This window comes from Lithobates pipiens, unplaced genomic scaffold (assembly GCF_037356315.1).
Source record: "Lithobates pipiens isolate NorthernLeopardFrog02 unplaced genomic scaffold, aLitPip1_a1.2 Scaffold_16, whole genome shotgun sequence".
Classification (NCBI taxonomy): domain Eukaryota; kingdom Metazoa; phylum Chordata; class Amphibia; order Anura; family Ranidae; genus Lithobates; species Lithobates pipiens.
This window is the reverse complement of record NW_027507748.1, coordinates 139,741,817-139,761,151: the sequence shown is the minus strand read 5'-3', so window position 1 is coordinate 139,761,151 and position 19,335 is coordinate 139,741,817. Positions and strand designations below refer to the sequence as shown.

The 19,335-nt window shown below is 42.9% G+C and overlaps 1 protein-coding gene across 1 annotated transcript in view; it reads left to right on the top strand.

Moving 5' to 3' along the window:
- Positions 1-19,335, top strand: part of MYL10 (myosin light chain 10) — an 88,126-nt gene that overhangs the window by 18,601 nt on the left and 50,190 nt on the right. The window contains exon 2 of the mRNA XM_077480524.1: positions 14,824-14,910. Within this exon, the coding sequence (XP_077336650.1) occupies positions 14,824-14,910 (87 nt within the window). The remainder of the gene's footprint in view (positions 1-14,823; positions 14,911-19,335) is intronic.

Genomic DNA, 19,335 nt, shown 5'->3' with positions numbered 1-19,335 from the left:
AGGCATTTAGCTTTGGTGAGTTTAATTCTTATGGGGACAGGTATATGGAGCACTAACGGTGTGGTGTTAAGATCTGTACTTCTATGAAGGACTCTATCTATGTATTACAGCACATTTATTTATATATGGCCTCTTTTTTTGGATTCAGTTGTTTTTTCCTTTTTTCTTTTTTCACTTGGGTGATTTCGATAAGTATCAATAGTGTTTTTTGTAGTAGTGAGATGCTACACCTTGGAGGGTTCCCACACTCGCCCTTGGCTTATTTCCACTCGCCTTATGTGAGCAAATGAGCGGAAATGTTGAGGGCTGTTATATAGTATATTATAACCAATATTTAGGCAGCACAGAACAAAATCATTTTCCTGTAGGTTCTTAAATTCAAATTCATAGCAAACTTCTCTGCTACTAGGTTCGGAAATAATATAAAAGAAATAACAACCCTACTATCCTACTGTTTCTGAGACAGAAATAACAGCCTAATTTTTGTTCAATACTGTGTCTGGCAACAGTATTTCAAACACATTCACATAAATTCAAACACAGTTCACACTTCTGAACTGTCAGTAAAAGAAAGCAAAAGAATAAAGCAAAAACATTTACTGAAGTGTTGTTATTGGCAATGCTCATGGTGTTTTGAGCAGTGGTGTACATAGCACATAGCACATTTGACACTCAGAGTGGATTATTTTTCACACCCCCACTGCTCATCTTTGTGTAAAAATGATTTATAGTAACAAAATTAATATTAATAATTGTTATACACAGTTAGATGCAGTGAAGGTATTCTTTATGTAAATTTTGTATATACAGTAATCATATTGGTAATAAAATAAAATTCTGACTTTTATTATTGGTGCAGATAGAGGTTGATTTACTAAAACCGGAGAGTGCAAAATCTGGTGCAGCTCTGCATAGAAACCAATCAGCTTCCAGGTTGTTTTTTTTGTCAACGTTTAATTGAATAACCTGAAATTAGAAGCTGATTGGTTACCATGCACAGCTGAACCATATTGTGCACTCTCCAGTTTTAGTAAATCAGTGCGATATGGCATTGGGATAATAGCGGTTATGTAGAGATTATATTCGTCCTCTAAATAGCGGTTACTTATTAATACATGGGCTGCAGGTAGGAAGTCATGCACAATACACGCAAAGGGCAACCATGACACCATGATTTGTAGGTATGGGCAAACTAATCATGACATTTAATGGGTCTTCAAAACAAAAATCCCCCTCTCCCCCAAAATAAAGCCATCCTGACAAGGCATGAGCTACAAATGCAATTGTGGCAATATGCAGACAACAAACAGGCAATCGTGGCAATATGTGGACAATAAATATGCAGACAAAAAATGAGCAATCCAGTTTTTGATGAATTCCCCTTTTTGTAGCAAACCTCCCAACCAGCAGACATCCCTCTCTCCTACTAAGCCCTCTTCCTAGTAAAAAATCTCCCCCACTTCTCCCACTCAAATACCCACCAGATACTACATAGAGCAGTGCCAGGAACAGAATGAGGGGATCTGAGGCGAACTGTCTAAATTACCGAATTTTGCCTGATTTTTCGTATAGTGTATGCAGTATAACAAATATGTGCCTTTGCTTGGGATAACCTCCGCCCGTTAACCACGCAAATAAAAGGCGCTTAGCATTAAAAAATATGCTTTCTACCTGGGAGTTGTGGAATTTAAGCAGCTGTTCTAAAAGGTATTAAATCAATAAAACCGCTAAAAGGTATTAAATCAATAAAACCACTAAAAAACATTAAACAAAAATCTGCGAGGTGGATGGATAAATCAATTCACCCGTAGAAAAAACAGCGCATAATATTCAAATAAAAGAAAAGAAATAATATACAAATTGCGCTAGTGCAACCTATTGTTCTATGGAAAGAATATTTCTATCTTCCCAAATGTAACCATACAATCACAATATTGTCCATGAACACTGTCCATATATCTAAATTGTACTGAGTACTTAGGATAGTTTCAGGAAACGAATTGAAACAGTATGTCTATTTCAGTCCATCCACAGACAATAAAATTAATAGCCAAAACAAAAATAGAATGTCCTGGTATAAATCAAGAGGAGTGTACGATGCAATCCTCCCTTAATATGAAAAAACAGTGGTCACGAATTTGCTGGGGTACAATCTCAAGACTGGGGTGACCCCCCCTTAGTAATGCTCTTACCAGATATGCCTGGTTACATAGGCTCTTCGAAAATGCTCCTCATCCGCTCGATTTCATCCGGTTCGTCTGCACTAGGTAATACACGGTCGGATGTGCTTAGATACGCGGGCTCTCAGATGTTCCTCATCGGCTGGATCCCATCCACTGCATACACGATCGGATGTGCTTGGTTACACGGGATCTCAGATGTTACTCATCGGCTGGATCCCATCCACTGCATAAGTGCCGGGTGATTCAAGATCTCCGAAAGAAGCAATTACGGGAAACAAACATAGCGTAATACTGTCTTATGAAAACACAATTTATTTAAATAAAAATGTTGCACTCACACAAAGTTAATTCTTTAAAGCATTGGTTCACTCAGCGTGCATAGTTCTTAATCACAGTCTCAGGGGAAATAATAGCATCAGCCGCTAATGGCCGTCACCACTTAGTAGTTCACGGTTAAAGCTGTGCGACTCTTCCTCCCTCCTGTCAGTTCCTCTATGCTGCGAACGTGTGCTACCACCCTGACGCGTTTCGTCGTATTGACATCATCTGAGGGTCAGATGATGTCAATACGACGAAACGCGTCAGGGTGGTAGCACACGTTCGCAGCATAGAGGAACTGACAGGAGGGAGGAAGAGTCGCACAGCTTTAACCGTGAACTACTAAGTGGTGACGGCCATTAGCGGCTGATGCTATTATTTCCCCTGAGACTGTGATTAAGAACTATGCACGCTGAGTGAACCAATGCTTTAAAGAATTAACTTTGTGTGAGTGCAACATTTTTATTTAAATAAATTGTGTTTTCATAAGACAGTATTACGCTATGTTTGTTTCCCGTAATTGCTTCTTTCGGAGATCTTGAATCACCCGGCACTTATGCAGTGGATGGGATCCAGCCGATGAGTAACATCTGAGATCCCGTGTAACCAAGCACATCCGATCGTGTATGCAGTGGATGGGATCCAGCCGATGAGGAACATCTGAGAGCCCGCGTATCTAAGCACATCCGACCGTGTATTACCTAGTGCAGACGAACCGGATGAAATCGAGCGGATGAGGAGCATTTTCGAAGAGCCTATGTAACCAGGCATATCTGGTAAGAGCATTACTAAGGGGGGGTCACCCCAGTCTTGAGATTGTACCCCAGCAAATTCGTGACCACTGTTTTTTCATATTAAGGGAGGATTGCATCGTACACTCCTCTTGATTTATACCAGGACATTCTATTTTTGTTTTGGCTATTAATTTTATTGTCTGTGGATGGACTGAAATAGACATACTGTTTCAATTCGTTTCCTGAAACTATCCTAAGTACTCAGTACAATTTAGATATATGGACAGTGTTCACGGACAATATTGTGATTGTATGGTTACATTTGGGAAGATAGAAATATTCTTTCCATAGAACAATAGGTTGCACTAGCGCAATTTGTATATTATTTCTTTTCTTTTATTTGAATATTATGCGCTGTTTTTTCTACGGGTGAATTGATTTATCCATCCACCTCGCAGATTTTTGTTTAATATGCAGTATAACAGTGTTTGCTAACTAATTAAAGACTCTTATTCCAACACATGGTGCTCCACACTAACATTTTTCACATACATTTGATACACAAAATGATCTATTCCACTGCATATTTAATGGAGTGTCTTAATTAAATATGCAAATTAAAATGTATTGCAATTTGTGACTTTTGGGAAGAAAAAGATCCAGTGCAACCTCATCGTAACATACACATGAAAAACAAATGTATCTCCTGTAGCAGCAAACATATAGACAGCGAGAAGATACCACAATTCCTAGACTTGACACAACAAAGTTTTGGCAAGCTGATTCATGCCAGCTAAGCAGCTGACATCAACTGGATGATTTATTTGTCTTTGCAGTCACAGTAGGATGGTGATTCTAAAATGTGATTTTCTGTCAGGTTAGTACTCAATTCTTCTTATTCCTTTCAAACATTCTTTCTTGAAGTTTATCCTGCCCTCAGCCTTGAGGATTACTCGGATTCATGCTGCTTCGGTTGTAAGGAAAGGCAGCCCTGGCGTTGGTTGCAGGAGGCTGTATTCCAGATCTAAGTAGCTATTCATGCTGCTCTAGCCTTGGCTTTTAGAGTGCCATATCTATAACAAGATACATCTAGAGAAGTTGGGGAGCAGTGGTCATATTTCACAGAGATTTCCTTTGTAGATTTTTTTTTCCACATCACTGGATGGTATATCTACAGTCACATGCAGAGAAGGGCTATGTTGTGGTCCTGTAGAATCATATTTGGGAATTTCAGTTCTCATATAGCATATGAAACACAACATCACATATATGCAGATGTAAGAGTTGATTCTAAAACCTTCCTCCTCGTCCTTCCCCTCCTTCCACCTTTGTCAAACTAGATGGTTCTTGCAGGGCCACCTATGGCTCCTTAAATTTTAGTCTCAGACTGTGGACCACCAAAGTTTAAATTAAAAATTGACTGGCGGAAAATGATCAGCCGAACAATGACTGCGTCCTGTATTCAGGAAACTCATGGATACTACGTCTGCTGAATACAATATTTTACAAACCCCAAGAAAAATTTGGATGTGGGCTCAACCCTGCTCCTAATGTTACTCTTTCTAGTATCACATGACAATATAAACAGGGCATCTCCTGAGTACTGCTGAATACAATAGTGGAACCTGAAAATCGAGATGTACACTCTAATTTCTGCTTCTACTGCAGTATCAGACCTTTTTGAAACAAGAGTCCCCTGTCATCTGATTCAGTGATGACAATGGACGACCACTTAAAAGAAGTTTAAATGTTTAAAAGAAACTTGGTATACATCAGTTCATTTGCTATGTATGGTCAGGCTGACGCTTACCAAGCATTGCTAGTTATCCATTGCACGATGTCTTGTGTTGTATGTGGCATGTCAAAGTAGATGCTACTACACATGAAGCAACAGCTATGGCCAGGAGCAGTGCTTGTTTTTTTAATTTTTTATTTAACTAGATCAGTTTAGCAAGTAAAAAATAAGAAAAAACACTACAACAATGATGGTAGGAAACAAGACAAGTGGTATTGCAATGAATGTGCAGTGTAAGTTCCCAGAGTACCGGTAGATTATTTTCTGTCTCTTCCATGTCATCCTGAAGGAATATCTGCCATGTTCGCAGAAACATTACATACAACAGCTTCTCTGTCCCTTTTCACTCATGTGTTCCTGGGAGAGAAAAGCAACATATCGGGAGAGTTACCAACTTTCAAAAAGGGCGTGATTTAAAAATTCTAAAAGTATTTTTTAAACTCTGCGATTATTTAACATTTCTGGGTTTAACATACCCCAAAAATTCACCAGCTTATGGAGTCTGCATCATCTTGTCCTCATGACTATGAAGACTCTAAGCAGCATGGGCAGATCTTTCTATTACCAGATCACTCTGGAAATGATGAAGAAGTTTAAAACAACTCCTCTTGGCTTGCCAGTAATTGGTACACTACAGTAAAGGCACCAAAGCAACTGAAGGCACAGAAGCAAGGAATTTTGTGTCAACAGGTGACAGCTCTCCTCTCCCAACTTTCTGCACTGAACTCTCCCTGCCCTGGTGCATGCCAGTGAGAGCAGAGGAGAGTGCAGGGGATGTGCACAGCTATGCTGGTCCAGCAGCAGCACCTCCTGAGGCCTGTGCTCTCCCTGCAGTCTGCACTCTCCACACTCCAATGGAGGCAAGCTGTAGCTGCTCTTCTATCAGGTACAGCCAAGGAGGGGGATTTGGGATGGGAGGAGAACTCGGTACTGGGGGGGGGGGGTGATTTAGGGGGAAAAGCAATGTCACTTTGGTTTAAAGTGGACCAGTCCCATGCAGTCTTGAACTCTGCACTCTGCGTGCAAGCTCACACCTGAACTCTGCACTCTATACACAGTGCACACCTCAACTCTGCACTCTATACACAGTGCACACCTCAACTCTGCACTCTATACACAGTGCACACCTCAACTCTGCACTCTATACACAGTGCACACCTCAACTCTGCCCTCTATATGTAGTGCACACCTGGACTATGTACTCTATATGCAGTCCACACCTGAACTGTGTACTCTATATGCAGTGGACACCTGAACTCTGCACTTCCATGTGTGTTTGAGTTTTGGGGTGCACACTTTAATGAAAATAGGCTGCGCACACCTATGTGCTGAGATATGTGTTCTCAAAGCTGTGGCATTTACTAAGTTTCTTGGACAATGATGAGGTGGTACCTGGGCTATAAGCACATGATATATTCAGATTTGATCGCCATACTGAAAAATGTGCCGTGCCATTGTGATGCTCAGGGTACCAGAAAAATGGACACTATTATACAGTGTCTAACAACAATTAAAATACTGACATTTGGGCTTCCAGAACAAAAAGGGACAGTATTATTTTTTTCCCCTGGACAATGACACTGCCATATGGCATCTAGAACAATGGTGCACTAACACTGGAGCCCAGCATTGGTTTGGGCTCCAAAAAAAAGACAAGAAAAGGTTTTTGAACCATTAATACCAGAGTATGCCCCATTAAAATTATAAGGTATATTTTTTCAGTGAGCATTTATTTCTAGTATGAGGAGTGGAAACGATAACAGACCTCCCTCATACTGAAGCTTTTAGAATGATTTTACTCATAAACAGATTTCAGGCCAAAACTCCTCCTGCAGATGTTGAGAAATTATAAGACAGTAGACTTTGGAAGAACAATATCCAATAAACTGAAACCACCCTCAATGATTCTCCTCGTTTAGAGATTAGGAGTATCATTGGGAGACTTTGAGGCTCCTGGATTCATGAGAATGTAAAGACACACCCTGATCCATTGCTCTTTTTATGTGTTATCTTAATTCATGTTGTTTAATAAGCACGTATCATTTATCAGATGTATCCTGTGAATTCAATTACACACGGTGCCTGCCCTGCATTAGTGATGAAAGATATCAATATTTAAATATATATTATAAATATATTTCATTTAGAATTCTTTAAAATAAAGGAGTGCATCCAGAGTTAGTAGTAGTTGAACTTCGCACTGCTGTGTAAGTGGTTCATTATTAAAAGAAAAGTTGTTGATACAAAGCCTTCACAGAGACAGCTGAAATCACAGAGCGTGTGTGTTCTACCCATAATGGGATATGGGCTGGTGTCATTATCTGAGCATATATAGCGGATAAAGTACAGGGGTGTGAAAAAGGTTGCTTTAGGAATTTTAATAGTACCGCTGTGATCTTAAAAAATATACAATCGCTCTTCCCAAGAATTTAATATTGACAATCATATTTTCCTATCTAGATAAAGTCTTACATATTGATAAGTAGTCAGAATATAAACATGGAACATCGGCAGGTCTTGGTAACGATGAGATCTGCCTATCCCCATACTAATCACCAATTACTGCTATGAGCCACAGCCTTCCTGATGACTTTTTATATCAGACAGATAGATGGTCTAAAGCATGGGTGCTCAACCTATGGCCCTCCAGCTGTTACGGAACTACAAGTCCCATCATTCCTCTGCCTTTGGGAGTCATGTTTGTAACTTGCAATGCCTCATGGGACTTGTAGCTTCGCAACAGCTGGAAGGCCACAGGTTGAGCACCCATGGTGTAAAAGCCTATTGTTTTTTTTTTTTTTCGTTCAACAGACCAGGGCTGAATGAAAAAAAAAAAAAACCTGACAGCTCAGGAGGAGCCGCTATACTAACTATTTGACTTTAGTACAGCAATCTCCCTTGCTGTTCTATTGGGTTCTGACAAGAAATTCCCCCCCCCCCATCAGAACACTCCACCATTGGCTGAGTGCGCTGACCGGGAGCCAATTGGCAGACCTTTTTTGGGCATGCTCCTTCCACAGAAGGCCGGCTTCTGTCAGACCGACTCCAGTACATACAGGCCGAATGTCCCTGTTCTGCTGCACCTGCAAGGTGTTATTATTCTAATTTATGGCAAGGATATGATCAACCACGACTGAACGCTGGTTACAAGACAATTGGCATTGTAAATATCAGTAGTATGTGTAATCTTTGGGGATAATAGCTCGGCGGGACTAAGTGCATAAACCGTTCAAAGGTGAAACCAAAAGACTTTTATTTATAAGTAAATCAAAAATAAGGCTTTCTTCAGCACACAGATCAAAATATACGCAGGGAGTAACATATCCCAATCCTTCCTTCTTTATGGACCACTCTTTTTAACATGGACTTTAGAGTTTTATTAAACCTCTCAACTAGGCCATCGGTCTGTGGGTGATAGATGGACGTCCGCAACTGTTTAATGTAAAATAGTTTGCACAAGTCCGCCATCTCCTTTAACATAAAAGGGGTGCCCTGGTCCATTAGTATCTCTTTGGGAAATCCAGTTTGTGAAAACATTTGAAATAATTCCCGGGCAATGGCCTTAGAGGAAGTTTTCCTCAAAGGAACTGCTTCTGGATATCTGGTTGCGTAGTCTAGGATGACTAATGCTGCGTACACACGGTCGAACTGTTTGACGTACTTAGTCCGTTGAAACACATTTCAGCGGAAAATCCGCTCGTGTGTGGGCTTCAGCGGACTTTTTCAGCGTGCAGTCCGGAGTACTAAGAATTTCGGTTTTTCCAAAAATCTGTCCGTCGTACTTTGGTTTCAGAGGACAATACGGTCGTCAGTATGCTAGTCCGACGGACTAAGAATGGCGCATGCCCAGAAAGAATTTACAGGGCTTTGCTGTGTCTTGGACTTCCTATTTTTAGTCCCGTCGTACGTGCTGTACGTCATCGCGCAAGCTTTCGTCGGACTGTTTGTGTATCCGTGTGTGGTCAAGTCCGTTCAGTGGAAAGTATGCCGGATTGTCCGTCGGATTGTATGACGGACTAAGTACGTCAAACAGTTCGACCGTGTGTACGCGGCATAATATATATTGGTGCCCCCTTGCCGCCTTTACCAGGGGTCCCACGAGATCCATAGCGATCCACTTGAAAGGAACCTCAATAATTGGCAAGGGTACCAGAGGGCTTCTATTGTGGGGCACTGGGGCAGTTAACTGGCAAATGGGACAAGATGTACAATATCTTTTAACTTTGGCCTTCACCACTGGCCAGTAAAACCGGTCGGTTATCCTGGCCTCTGTTTTCTCTGCCCCCAAGTGTCCTCCCAGTGTGTCGTTAGGGCTAGATGAAGTAGCATCCGCCTATACGGTTGGGGAAAAAGGAACTGCTCTACAGTTTCCCCTTGGCTTTCAGTCACACGATAAACCAAGTCCCCCTTCAACTCAAAATGAGGAAACCTCTGATCTGCCCATGGCATTTGTGAGACCCCATCAACAACAGAAACCTGCTCTCGAGCATTGACCAAGGTAGGATCCTGCAACTGGACAGTGCCGAACGCACCCCTGGGTACATCCAGGTCTGGGTGCACTGGCCTTGAGGATGTTCTCCTTCACCCTCCTCAACCGGAAACTGCAACGGGAGAGCTCCTCATCATCCTCCCCCAGCATAACCTGTAACAGGAAGACCCCCCCCCCCCTCAGAGATCAACTCAGTTTTGAAACCTGAAATGGAAACATCATCCTTCAACTTAAAATTATCTGCAATATCATTATCAGTGACCGGTGTCCCCGTATCAGAGGGGTGTGTTGTGGGGGTTTCAGGCCCAGGTCCCTCAGACTCTGTCTCTTCTAGGCCCAGTCCTGGCAGCCCCATCTGTACCTGGTTCCACAGTTTGAGAAATAATGGACAGTCCCGCCCCACTATAATATCATGTATTAAGCTTCTAACTACCCCAACCTCTTGTGTCACAGAGGTATGGCCATAGGACACAGTCACCGAAACCAAGGGGTACTCCTTGGTGTCCCCATGGATGCACACTACACGTAGGGTTTTTCTTACAGGGCCAAGTCTCCCAATCACCCTGGCATGTACAAGTGTTACCATGCTACCGGAGTCCAGTAGCGCCCTGGCAGGAAGGTGGTTCAGCCACACTTCACACTCGAACCGTCCGGCGATCAGATCCAGATGAGTGACACACACACTTTGCACATAAAAGGAGCTTCTCTGACCACTCCTGCAATCCATAGCCTCCTCCTGAAGTGAGCCTTGCGCCTGAGTACCAACACTGTAGGTCTCCCATTCTTGGGACAGGAACCACCCTTCGAGGTTCTGCAGCAGACGATGCAGGTTTGCGGGTTCCAACATCTGGCAGGGCTTCTTTCCTGGGTGCTGTGGCTGGTCTGGTTGCCCTTGGTGTAGGTTCCCGACGCTTGCCAGGCCCAAGCAGGTCCTCCACCACAGTGTACCTTTCAACCAACTCAACCAGCTGGTCAGCGGTTGCAGGGTCCAAGCATCCAAGACAAAAGTTGTAAACTTTGGGGATAATAGCTCCATGGGACTAAGTGCATAAACCGCTCAAAGTTGAAACCAAAAGACTTTTATTTATAAGTACAGTAGGTGCCGCCGATATTGTGTTTCCCGGCGACAGGCTTCTCTAACCAGCGCGATCCCGTCGCGCTGGTTCTCGCGCTGGCTGCAATAGGAAAATGTAATTTTCCTATAGTAGCGAGCGAGCGAGAGAGCGGCGATAATGTCGCCTCACTAATGAAGCCTGCATGCCTTCGGGGGCATACTAGGCTCTTAGGTCTGGTAGGGATTTTAAGAGGAATCCCCTACGCTGAAAAAAACGGCGTGGGGTCCCCCGAAAATCCATACCAGACCCCTATCCTAGCACGCAGCCCGGCCAGTCAGGAAAAGGGGTGGGGACGAGCGAGCATGGTACATGGTACCCCAATACTCATTCACATAGGGTGGGGGGCCAGGATCCGGGGGCCCCCTTATTAAAGGGGGCTCCCGGATTCCGATAAGCCCCCCGCCCGCAGACCCCGACAACCAACAGCCAGGGTTGTCGGGAAGAGACCCTTGTCCTCATCAACATGGGGACAAGGTGCCTTGGGGTGGGGGGCCACAGGGCACCCCCTTCCCCCAAAGCACCCACCCCCCATGTTGAGGGTACGCGGCCTGGTACGGCTCAGGAGGGGGGGCGCTCGCTCGTCCCCACCCCCTGTCCTGACCGGCCGGGCTGTGTGCTCGGATAGGGGTCTGATATGGATTTTGGGGGGACCCCACGCCGTTTTTTTCGGCGTAGGGGATTCCCCTTAAAATCCCTACCGGACATAAGTGCCTGGTATGCCTCCAGAGGGGGAACCCATGCCAGTTTTTTTTTTTTACATTTGGCTTGGAGTTCTCCCTTAGGATTCATACCAAATACAGTGCCTGGTATTTGCGGGAATCCAATTCGGATCCCCGCACCAGTGTGAACCCGGCCAGCGATGCTTGTCGCTTATCGGGAAAGGAAAAGAAACATTTTTCCTTTCCCGATGCGAGCCAGCTCGGCCAATCTCGCGGATAAAAGCGGCAAGATTGACACAATATCCCTGTCACATACTGTAAATCAAAAATAAGGCTTTCTTCAGCACACAGATCAAAATATAAACCAAAGTCCGCTTATATTCAGCACAAAAGCAAAAATTTAAGAAAACACATACAGTTCTGTAGCCGGGTCTTCGCCCCAAAGTTTTGAGAGTCCTTATCGAATCTTTTGCAGCCTCCAAAACAGCAACACAGCTCATCAGACAGGTGTAAATCACCTACACATCCTCACCCCCACCTCTTCACTACTTCCTGTCTTTTATGAGCCGTTTTGCTGGAGGCCTTTAACCCCCTGTGTGCTGAATCCCTGTGGTCAGAGAGGGAGGCTCTTTCCCACCCGAATATCACTTCAGAGCCCCCCAAATTCCGGGTCCCAACTAACTCTCTCATAATATAGAGAGGATCGCAAGTCAGTCCTCTCCTGATGACTACACCCGGAATTCCTCACCCATTCTGGGTGACCCCCTGAAGTCTACCGTGACTCCCTTAAAGGGACCACAATCCAAATACTGGTGCTACATAGCACCCGTCCAGGACCCAACCTTGGCGTCCTGTACATATGGTATACCTAATCTGTTTGTTTTTTTTTAAAGGCAAGCAGCTAAAACACAGATGTTTAACTTTCCAAAGCATTTCAATTTCTGTCCTTTCCTCCCTGAGATTTACATAGCCCCCTCATGCAAAATAGCCAGGTGGATTATACTATTTATAGCTAACGAATACAATGGTGCCATTTTTCCAGCCAGTCTTCAGATTAGACAGTGAAGGAACAGCAGCAGACTGATGAAATCATCATTCCGCTCTCTTCATCTATCAGTATGTCAACACATCTGCATACAACACACCTGATTGGCTCACAATCCTGATTCTCCCTTTCCCAGTCTGTGTGTTGTTCTACAGGCAACCGCAAACGGCTGATACCAAGTCAGGTACTTACACTACGTACAAAAATGTAAAGCTGCACATTGCTAATTCCACAGAGCATTACTCTCTTAATTGATCCAGCAGCAGCACAGAACTCCACCCATGAACTCCTTTGACATGTTTTGTGCCCTATTGGGGTTTTGTGTTTAAGCCTCAGTAAGCAGCCAAGTGCATCAGAGGGAGGTTACGGGTCGAATGTATCTGTCAAAAATGACCAATAAAGTCGTTCAAGCTCTGTAGCAGTGATGGCACCCCCGATGTTTTGGAACTACATTTCCAATGATGCTCAACTACACTGCAGAGTACATGAGCATCATGGGAAATGTAGTTCAAAAACATCTGGGGTGCCAAGGTTTGCCATCACTGCTCTGTAGGATTAGCAGTGAGCGGTTTCATATTTTTGTATTTAGCGTACAACTTGTTAGTAAGGGAGCCTATAGGTTGCCAGCACCCGACCTGAAAGTAATGTAGCTGATCCGTAAGTAGATAGGTAATTTAACTAGCTTTATTTTTAAAGCGAGAATGCAATTATTAAGCTATTAGTTACATTAAACAATAATCAATTGATGTATAAATCCAAAGCTGCATTTATTTGTGCCATTTATATCTGCTTGCAGTTCAGCTTGATAGAAAAATACCCATTATGATTTACCAGATCCAGTGTAGAATAAGCAGCATTATTCTGCTTGCTTTTACTGGCTGCGATATTCAATAGGCATATGTCTCCCATTAGATTATACAGTATGTGCATTGATTGCGTCTTAGGTATGTTGTTATCTGTAAAAGCCTCCCTTGTGTATGTAGAGCACCCCCTAAGGAGCCACAAGTAGAAAGGATCCCCCACCCAGCCAGGCACACCGCATCTTCAGAGCACACTTGAGTCAAGGAACAGTCGCTTTTGTTTTATGTTTTATTGAGGGGAATCAACTTAGATAGGGATTAGGGTATTATAGATTGACCACTTGACTTTCAGCAAAGAACTCTTCAGCGACACAACTATTTACAGTCCATATATACACTTCTCCTCTGCCTCCTGCAGAAATCCTGATTGCAGAACTACAACTCCCAGGACCAGCTGGCACTGTTGGATGATCTGACAAAAAGGCTTAGTCAGATTGGTAGCAAAAGCCCTTTACAGGCAGGGACCAATGGCCCCTTGTTTGTGTAGCAAAGTCCTAGTGAATAGCTGTCTTTCTGTGGCTACTGATCCCAGCAGCACCTCATCAGGCACTGCCAGCCCACCTGGCTGCAGCTACCCCTTTGTCCAGCCATCTTGTCTAAAAGTCCACAGTTCTCCCAGACTGACTCTGCATCCATCTCAGACTACTCTCTCCCAGTCCTCTCAAGCATGCCTGTCAGTGCTCTCCCATCTGTAACACTCACCAGCCCACCTGGCTGTCTTCCTCCGTGGAGATTTGCCCAGTAGTGTTCTCCTGCAGTCCTTCTCCTTCTCCTGCTCCCGGTCAGGACACCCCCATGTGTCGGGAAGATGGTCCCTTCCATACCCAAGTCCAGGCCTGAGGCCACCCCCCCAAGACTAGGGGACTACCCTCAAGGGCAACGACAGCCTAGCAATCCATCTTCCACCTGAACTCCACTGCCCCAGCTGGGCTGACCCAGAGTATTTTAAGGGGCGAGCCCCCTGCCAACCCATATGTTGGGGATTGGTCAGGGCCCTCAGAATACTCCAGACAGCTCCTCCTCACCTCCATGCCCATTCTTCTGGAATTTTCCAGCAAGTCCCATAAGGAAAAGGAGATCTTAGAGATGCTGCCTGTAAGTCATCCAACCCTCCCTGACTCACTCACTTGACGCAGATTAAAAATACAGGCTTGGCTCCCAGCCAGGCCTAACAATTTTCCTACACTACTGAAAAAAATATTCTAACACACTAGAGGGTGCTACATGTAAACATCCAAATGTCCTGAAATGGCCACTGTGATGTCAGCAGCCCCAGCAGAATCAGAGTTGTGACTCAAGTGACACTGTAGTATTCCTCTTTGCTACTCCTCCAGCAACTACATAAAAAAAAATTTCAGGGAGGTGAGGGGAAGTCTGGAGATGCTGGGTCAGCACAGACAGTAGACACTTCCAGAAGAGGAGAGGGCTATGATGTGCAAGGAGACAAGTTGAATTTTCTAGCAGGCTTATACTGGATATGAATACAAAGTATTTAAGGAAAGAAAAACACTGTACGTAAACTTTTTTTTTAAGTTTGTCTTTTATAGGTTCCTTCTTGTTCTGAATCATTGCACACTACTGAAGTACAGATATTAATTCTACACTTATTTTTTTATCTTTCCTAGTCTCCCAAGAAAGCAAAAAAGAAGGCAGATGGAGGTTCAAATGTTTTCTCCATGTTCGATCAAAGCCAAATACAGGAATTTAAGGAGGTAGAGTATTTGCTCATTTAGCATAACATGTGGTCTGCTTTCTACAGTATATAAAACCTTTATGGTTCATTTACACCATATGCAGTATATGCATTTTTAAATGCAGTACAAACGTATATGCAAGAAAAATGAATGTATTTCAATGAGGCCAGTGTACACATATGTTTAAAAAACGTAGCGCATGTTGCATGTAAATGCAACTCACCACATACTAAAAAAAGTAAAAAAAATGAATGCACTGCATACAAGTAAATGTGGAGGCAAATTGCATACTGAACATAGGAATTGCAGAGTAGAGCCCTTAAAAAGGTGCATTCCAGATAAACCTAAATTGTAAACTTTGAAATGCATGAGTTTACTCTACTTTTTCTATCCTGAAAAAACATCTACTTGGGTGAACATACACTGCAGATTACGTGCTGCCTCTAGCAGTCTAGCAGTGATTGGGTATGCAGGAGGCAGAGATTCAGTTGGTTACACACAACAGACCCCAGAAGGCACGGTCTGAACATCCTCCTCCTGACCCTTTTTAGAGCAATATGTACTAATGTATTTTAAGTAATTATTTTCAGTTTTTTGGACAACTGAAGCATTTGCTGAATATCATTTGCTGCTCCATGATTGGTTGTTTCCTAGAATTGCACTTTAATTTCACATTTGTTTGCTGAACTGAATCTACAATCTGATTTTACTCCCAATAGCAAAACTACTAGAGTAAAAAGCACACTGTTACGCTTGTTGTGATTAACAAATTGTTAAAAAATAAAAAATAAAATTTAAATCACAAAATAGCAATATTGGTAAAACGACTGTTCATTGCGTTATATAATATATATAGCTTATTAATATTATTGTTAACATTAAATAACAGGATTTAGATTCCTAGATTTTCACAGTACTTTATAATGTACAGGGAGACAATAGAGCTAGTATACAATTTAATACATGGGGAATAGTATTAGAAATAGGATGGTTTAAAATGTATTTCTACTTTTTTGAGAAACTCTTACTATATGTTTGTTATCTGTTCACATTCACAAAGCATACACAGCTTGTGTGTGTGTGACAATGACAATCTCCAATCCCACCATTGCCGTCAATATGTTATGATAGCAGCCTCATTATCCTGCTTTATCCACCAATATGCGATGACGCCACTTTCAGCCCTGCACAGAGATTTTCCAGCTCATAGGACAACAATTTAACTGCGAGTAGACTGAGAAGGATCGTTACTGTGAAAAATGTCTTTGACACCCACTGACACTCCAGCCATGGATGAAGTAGAGTTCAGTTCAGTGTACAGTAGCTTCTTCAAGAGGCAAACGATCTGGTTTAGAGCATTTAGAGTTGAAACTTAATGATTTTTAGCTATTATGAAATGAAAAGACAAGGAAAGCCACACAAGAAACAAATGTACAAAAAAGATATTACAAAAGCAGACAATAGCAACAGCAAAATAAATGTAATAAAGTTAAAGTACTTCACAAGGTTTGCCTGGTCTTTGGTTCAGGCAGATTCCAATTCAGTGCAACGTACATCTAATCGGATGCATCTGATTTACTGTCCTTTAGAGAGTAATCTTAGCATTTATGCAAAGTTGAGAGCCTGAGCTGCCAATTCCAGCAGTTTTTTATGAACACTCAGGGGGGTTTTAGTGAGCCCACACCATCCAATCACAGGGGTTGAGGGATGTGGGCTAGGAGAATAGATTTCCCTACTGATTTCTCCCATTAGATTGGGTCCAGATTGTCTGCTCGGTACATCTTTATAAACTGCTTCATTCTTTTACATTAGTAATCAATGGGATGAGTTGGCAGAGACAAGTTAGACAGTTCAAATTTCAGTTGGCTCAGAAGGGACCAGCCAAGATTCTAACCATGTATGGATTGATCAACTTGGGTTTAACCAGCATGTTGGATTTTTCACATATGGCTACTGCCAGTGGCTATAGCCTTTAGCAGTAGCCATTATATTCTGTCGGCCCACTATGCTCCCTGCACCCCCTGCTGGCAGAATACAATGGTGCAGTGGGAGGAATTCCCCCACCAACACTGACTGTGTTAAAACCCCTGGCGGTATTCCCGAGTCTGGCTCAGGGTTTAAAATTTAGTACCATTAGCGGTAACCCCGAGCCAGACTCGGGACCGCATCGCTGAATCCAGGAAGAGGTTACTTACCTTGTCCCCTGGATCCAGCAATGTCCCCCTGCTGTACGAGCGAGCCGTCATCCGCTTGATCTATCACATCACTGGGCTCTGTTCCCTGCGAGCGTTGCGACGCACGGGGATAGAGAACGGCGCCAAATTCAAAAAGTAAAACACACACATTACATACAGTATAATGTAATCTTTCAGATTATGTAATTATTTCACATCCCCTTTGTCCCTAGGGGTCTGCCCAGTGTCCTGCATGCAGTTTTATAATATAAAACCTGTTCTTTATGCCTGGAAACTGGAGATTGTCCATAGCAACCAAAACTGTCCCTTTGCATCAAAAATTTAGACCAGCTAGAAAACAGCGATAATAAATTGAGCAATAGCGATTTGTGGGGAGATCCGTCATCAAATACTGAAAAGTAATGACAGTGACAATTCTGCAAATTAGCAAATTTCAGTGTTTTTGATTTCATTGCATTATTGAATATTTTTTATTATTGTTATATTATTATTTGGTATAATTATTTATAGTTATTTATTATATTATAATTTATGATTTAATTTTTCAAACTTTATCATACCTATACCTAGACTCTGGTTTGGACAGATTTAAGTGAGTTATTCCTAAAAATTACAGGTCTACAATATAAAACGCCAAAATCTGAAATAATCATACCGCCAGGGAGGTTAATGGGGGAATCAAGTGATTTTCTTTCCTACCACCCGTGGTGGAAGAGAAGAAAATCTTATCATCTATAGCCAGCCTTATGCCACGTACACTCGATCAGAATTTTTGTCTGAAAAATCTTGGATGGTTTTTTCAACGGAATTCCGCTCAAGCTTGGCTTGCATACACATGGTCACACTGAACTTTCAACCATCAAGAACGCAGTGACGTAAAACACTACGACGAGCCGAGAAAGTGAAGTTCAATGCTTCCGAGCATGCGTCAAATTGTTTCCGAGCATGCGTAGGAATTTTGTGTGACGGAATTGCTACAAACGATCTGAATTTCCGATCGTAACTTTTTTCGTCTGGAAAAATAGAGATCCTGCTCTCAATCTTTTGCTGGCAGAAATTCCACCAGCAAAAGTCCAATGGAGCAGACACATGGTCGGAATTTCCAACCAAAAACTCTCATCGGACTTTTGCTGGCGGGATTTCCGATCGTGTGTACGGGGCTTTAGTTATCTTTTGCTGCAACCATCACCTATGATCATGTCAACATGCTTTTTATACATACCGTAAAAAATCTTTCAGCCCCCCAAATTTCTCCCTCCTAGGCAGAGCAGAGTGTGGCTTTTCCTCAATATCAAGGTGTGGGATCTGCTAAAAGCTTTATATAACCACATTAGGTTACCAGTTCTGTATTTACAACTCATATACAAAGTCACATACTATGATAATCAATGCAGCCATCTCTGGTGTAAATGCTGGATTGATTTTTTAAAGAGAGAAACCATTCATTCCTTTCAGATCAGGCCTCATGTTATACATTCACATAAGACTCACATAAGATTGTTGATCTGGTCTCCGCCCCCAAGATTTTTCATGGTGGACCAACAAAGGTTTACTACGTATAGCAGACTTATGTGACCATAGGGGGGCTCTGTCGCGAACATCCTTACAAGAAAGGTATCAGCTCCCGAGGTCGGAACTCTACCGCTACACTCAAATAGCGCACTTTTTGGCGACATTAAGTCGCATTTCTGCACTCACTACATACACCCCGATGGAAACTATTTGTAAGACACACGACAACCTCACGGGCCACATATCTCTGCTATACAATATTTTATTCCCTCCTTCTCAGAAATTGCCTTATATGGAGAAATGGGAAGGGGATATGCATACCACTTTGAAGATGGAAGAGTGGAACAAAATAATACAAGGTGCCTCTAAATCTTTTATTAACACTTCCTTGATTGAAGCAAACTATAAGGTACTGATGAGGTGGTATATGGTTCCAGCTCGATTGGCCACCTTCGCCCCTGGGGCGTCCCCGAGGTGTTTTAGGGGCTGTAATGCGGATGGTACCATGTATCATATATGGTGGTCGTGCCCGAAGGTGCGACGGTTTTGGATCCGTACGTACAACTTTATATATTCTTTGACCCGTGTGAACCTCCGCAAATCGCCCCTGCATGCGCTTCTGGGTCGCCCCGTAGAAGGGGCTTCAAAGCCAATGAGCAAGCTTATAGCTTTTATCTTTGTGGCAGCAAGGATTTCCATAGCCAAATCGTGGAGATCACCAATTGTCCCGTTTTAT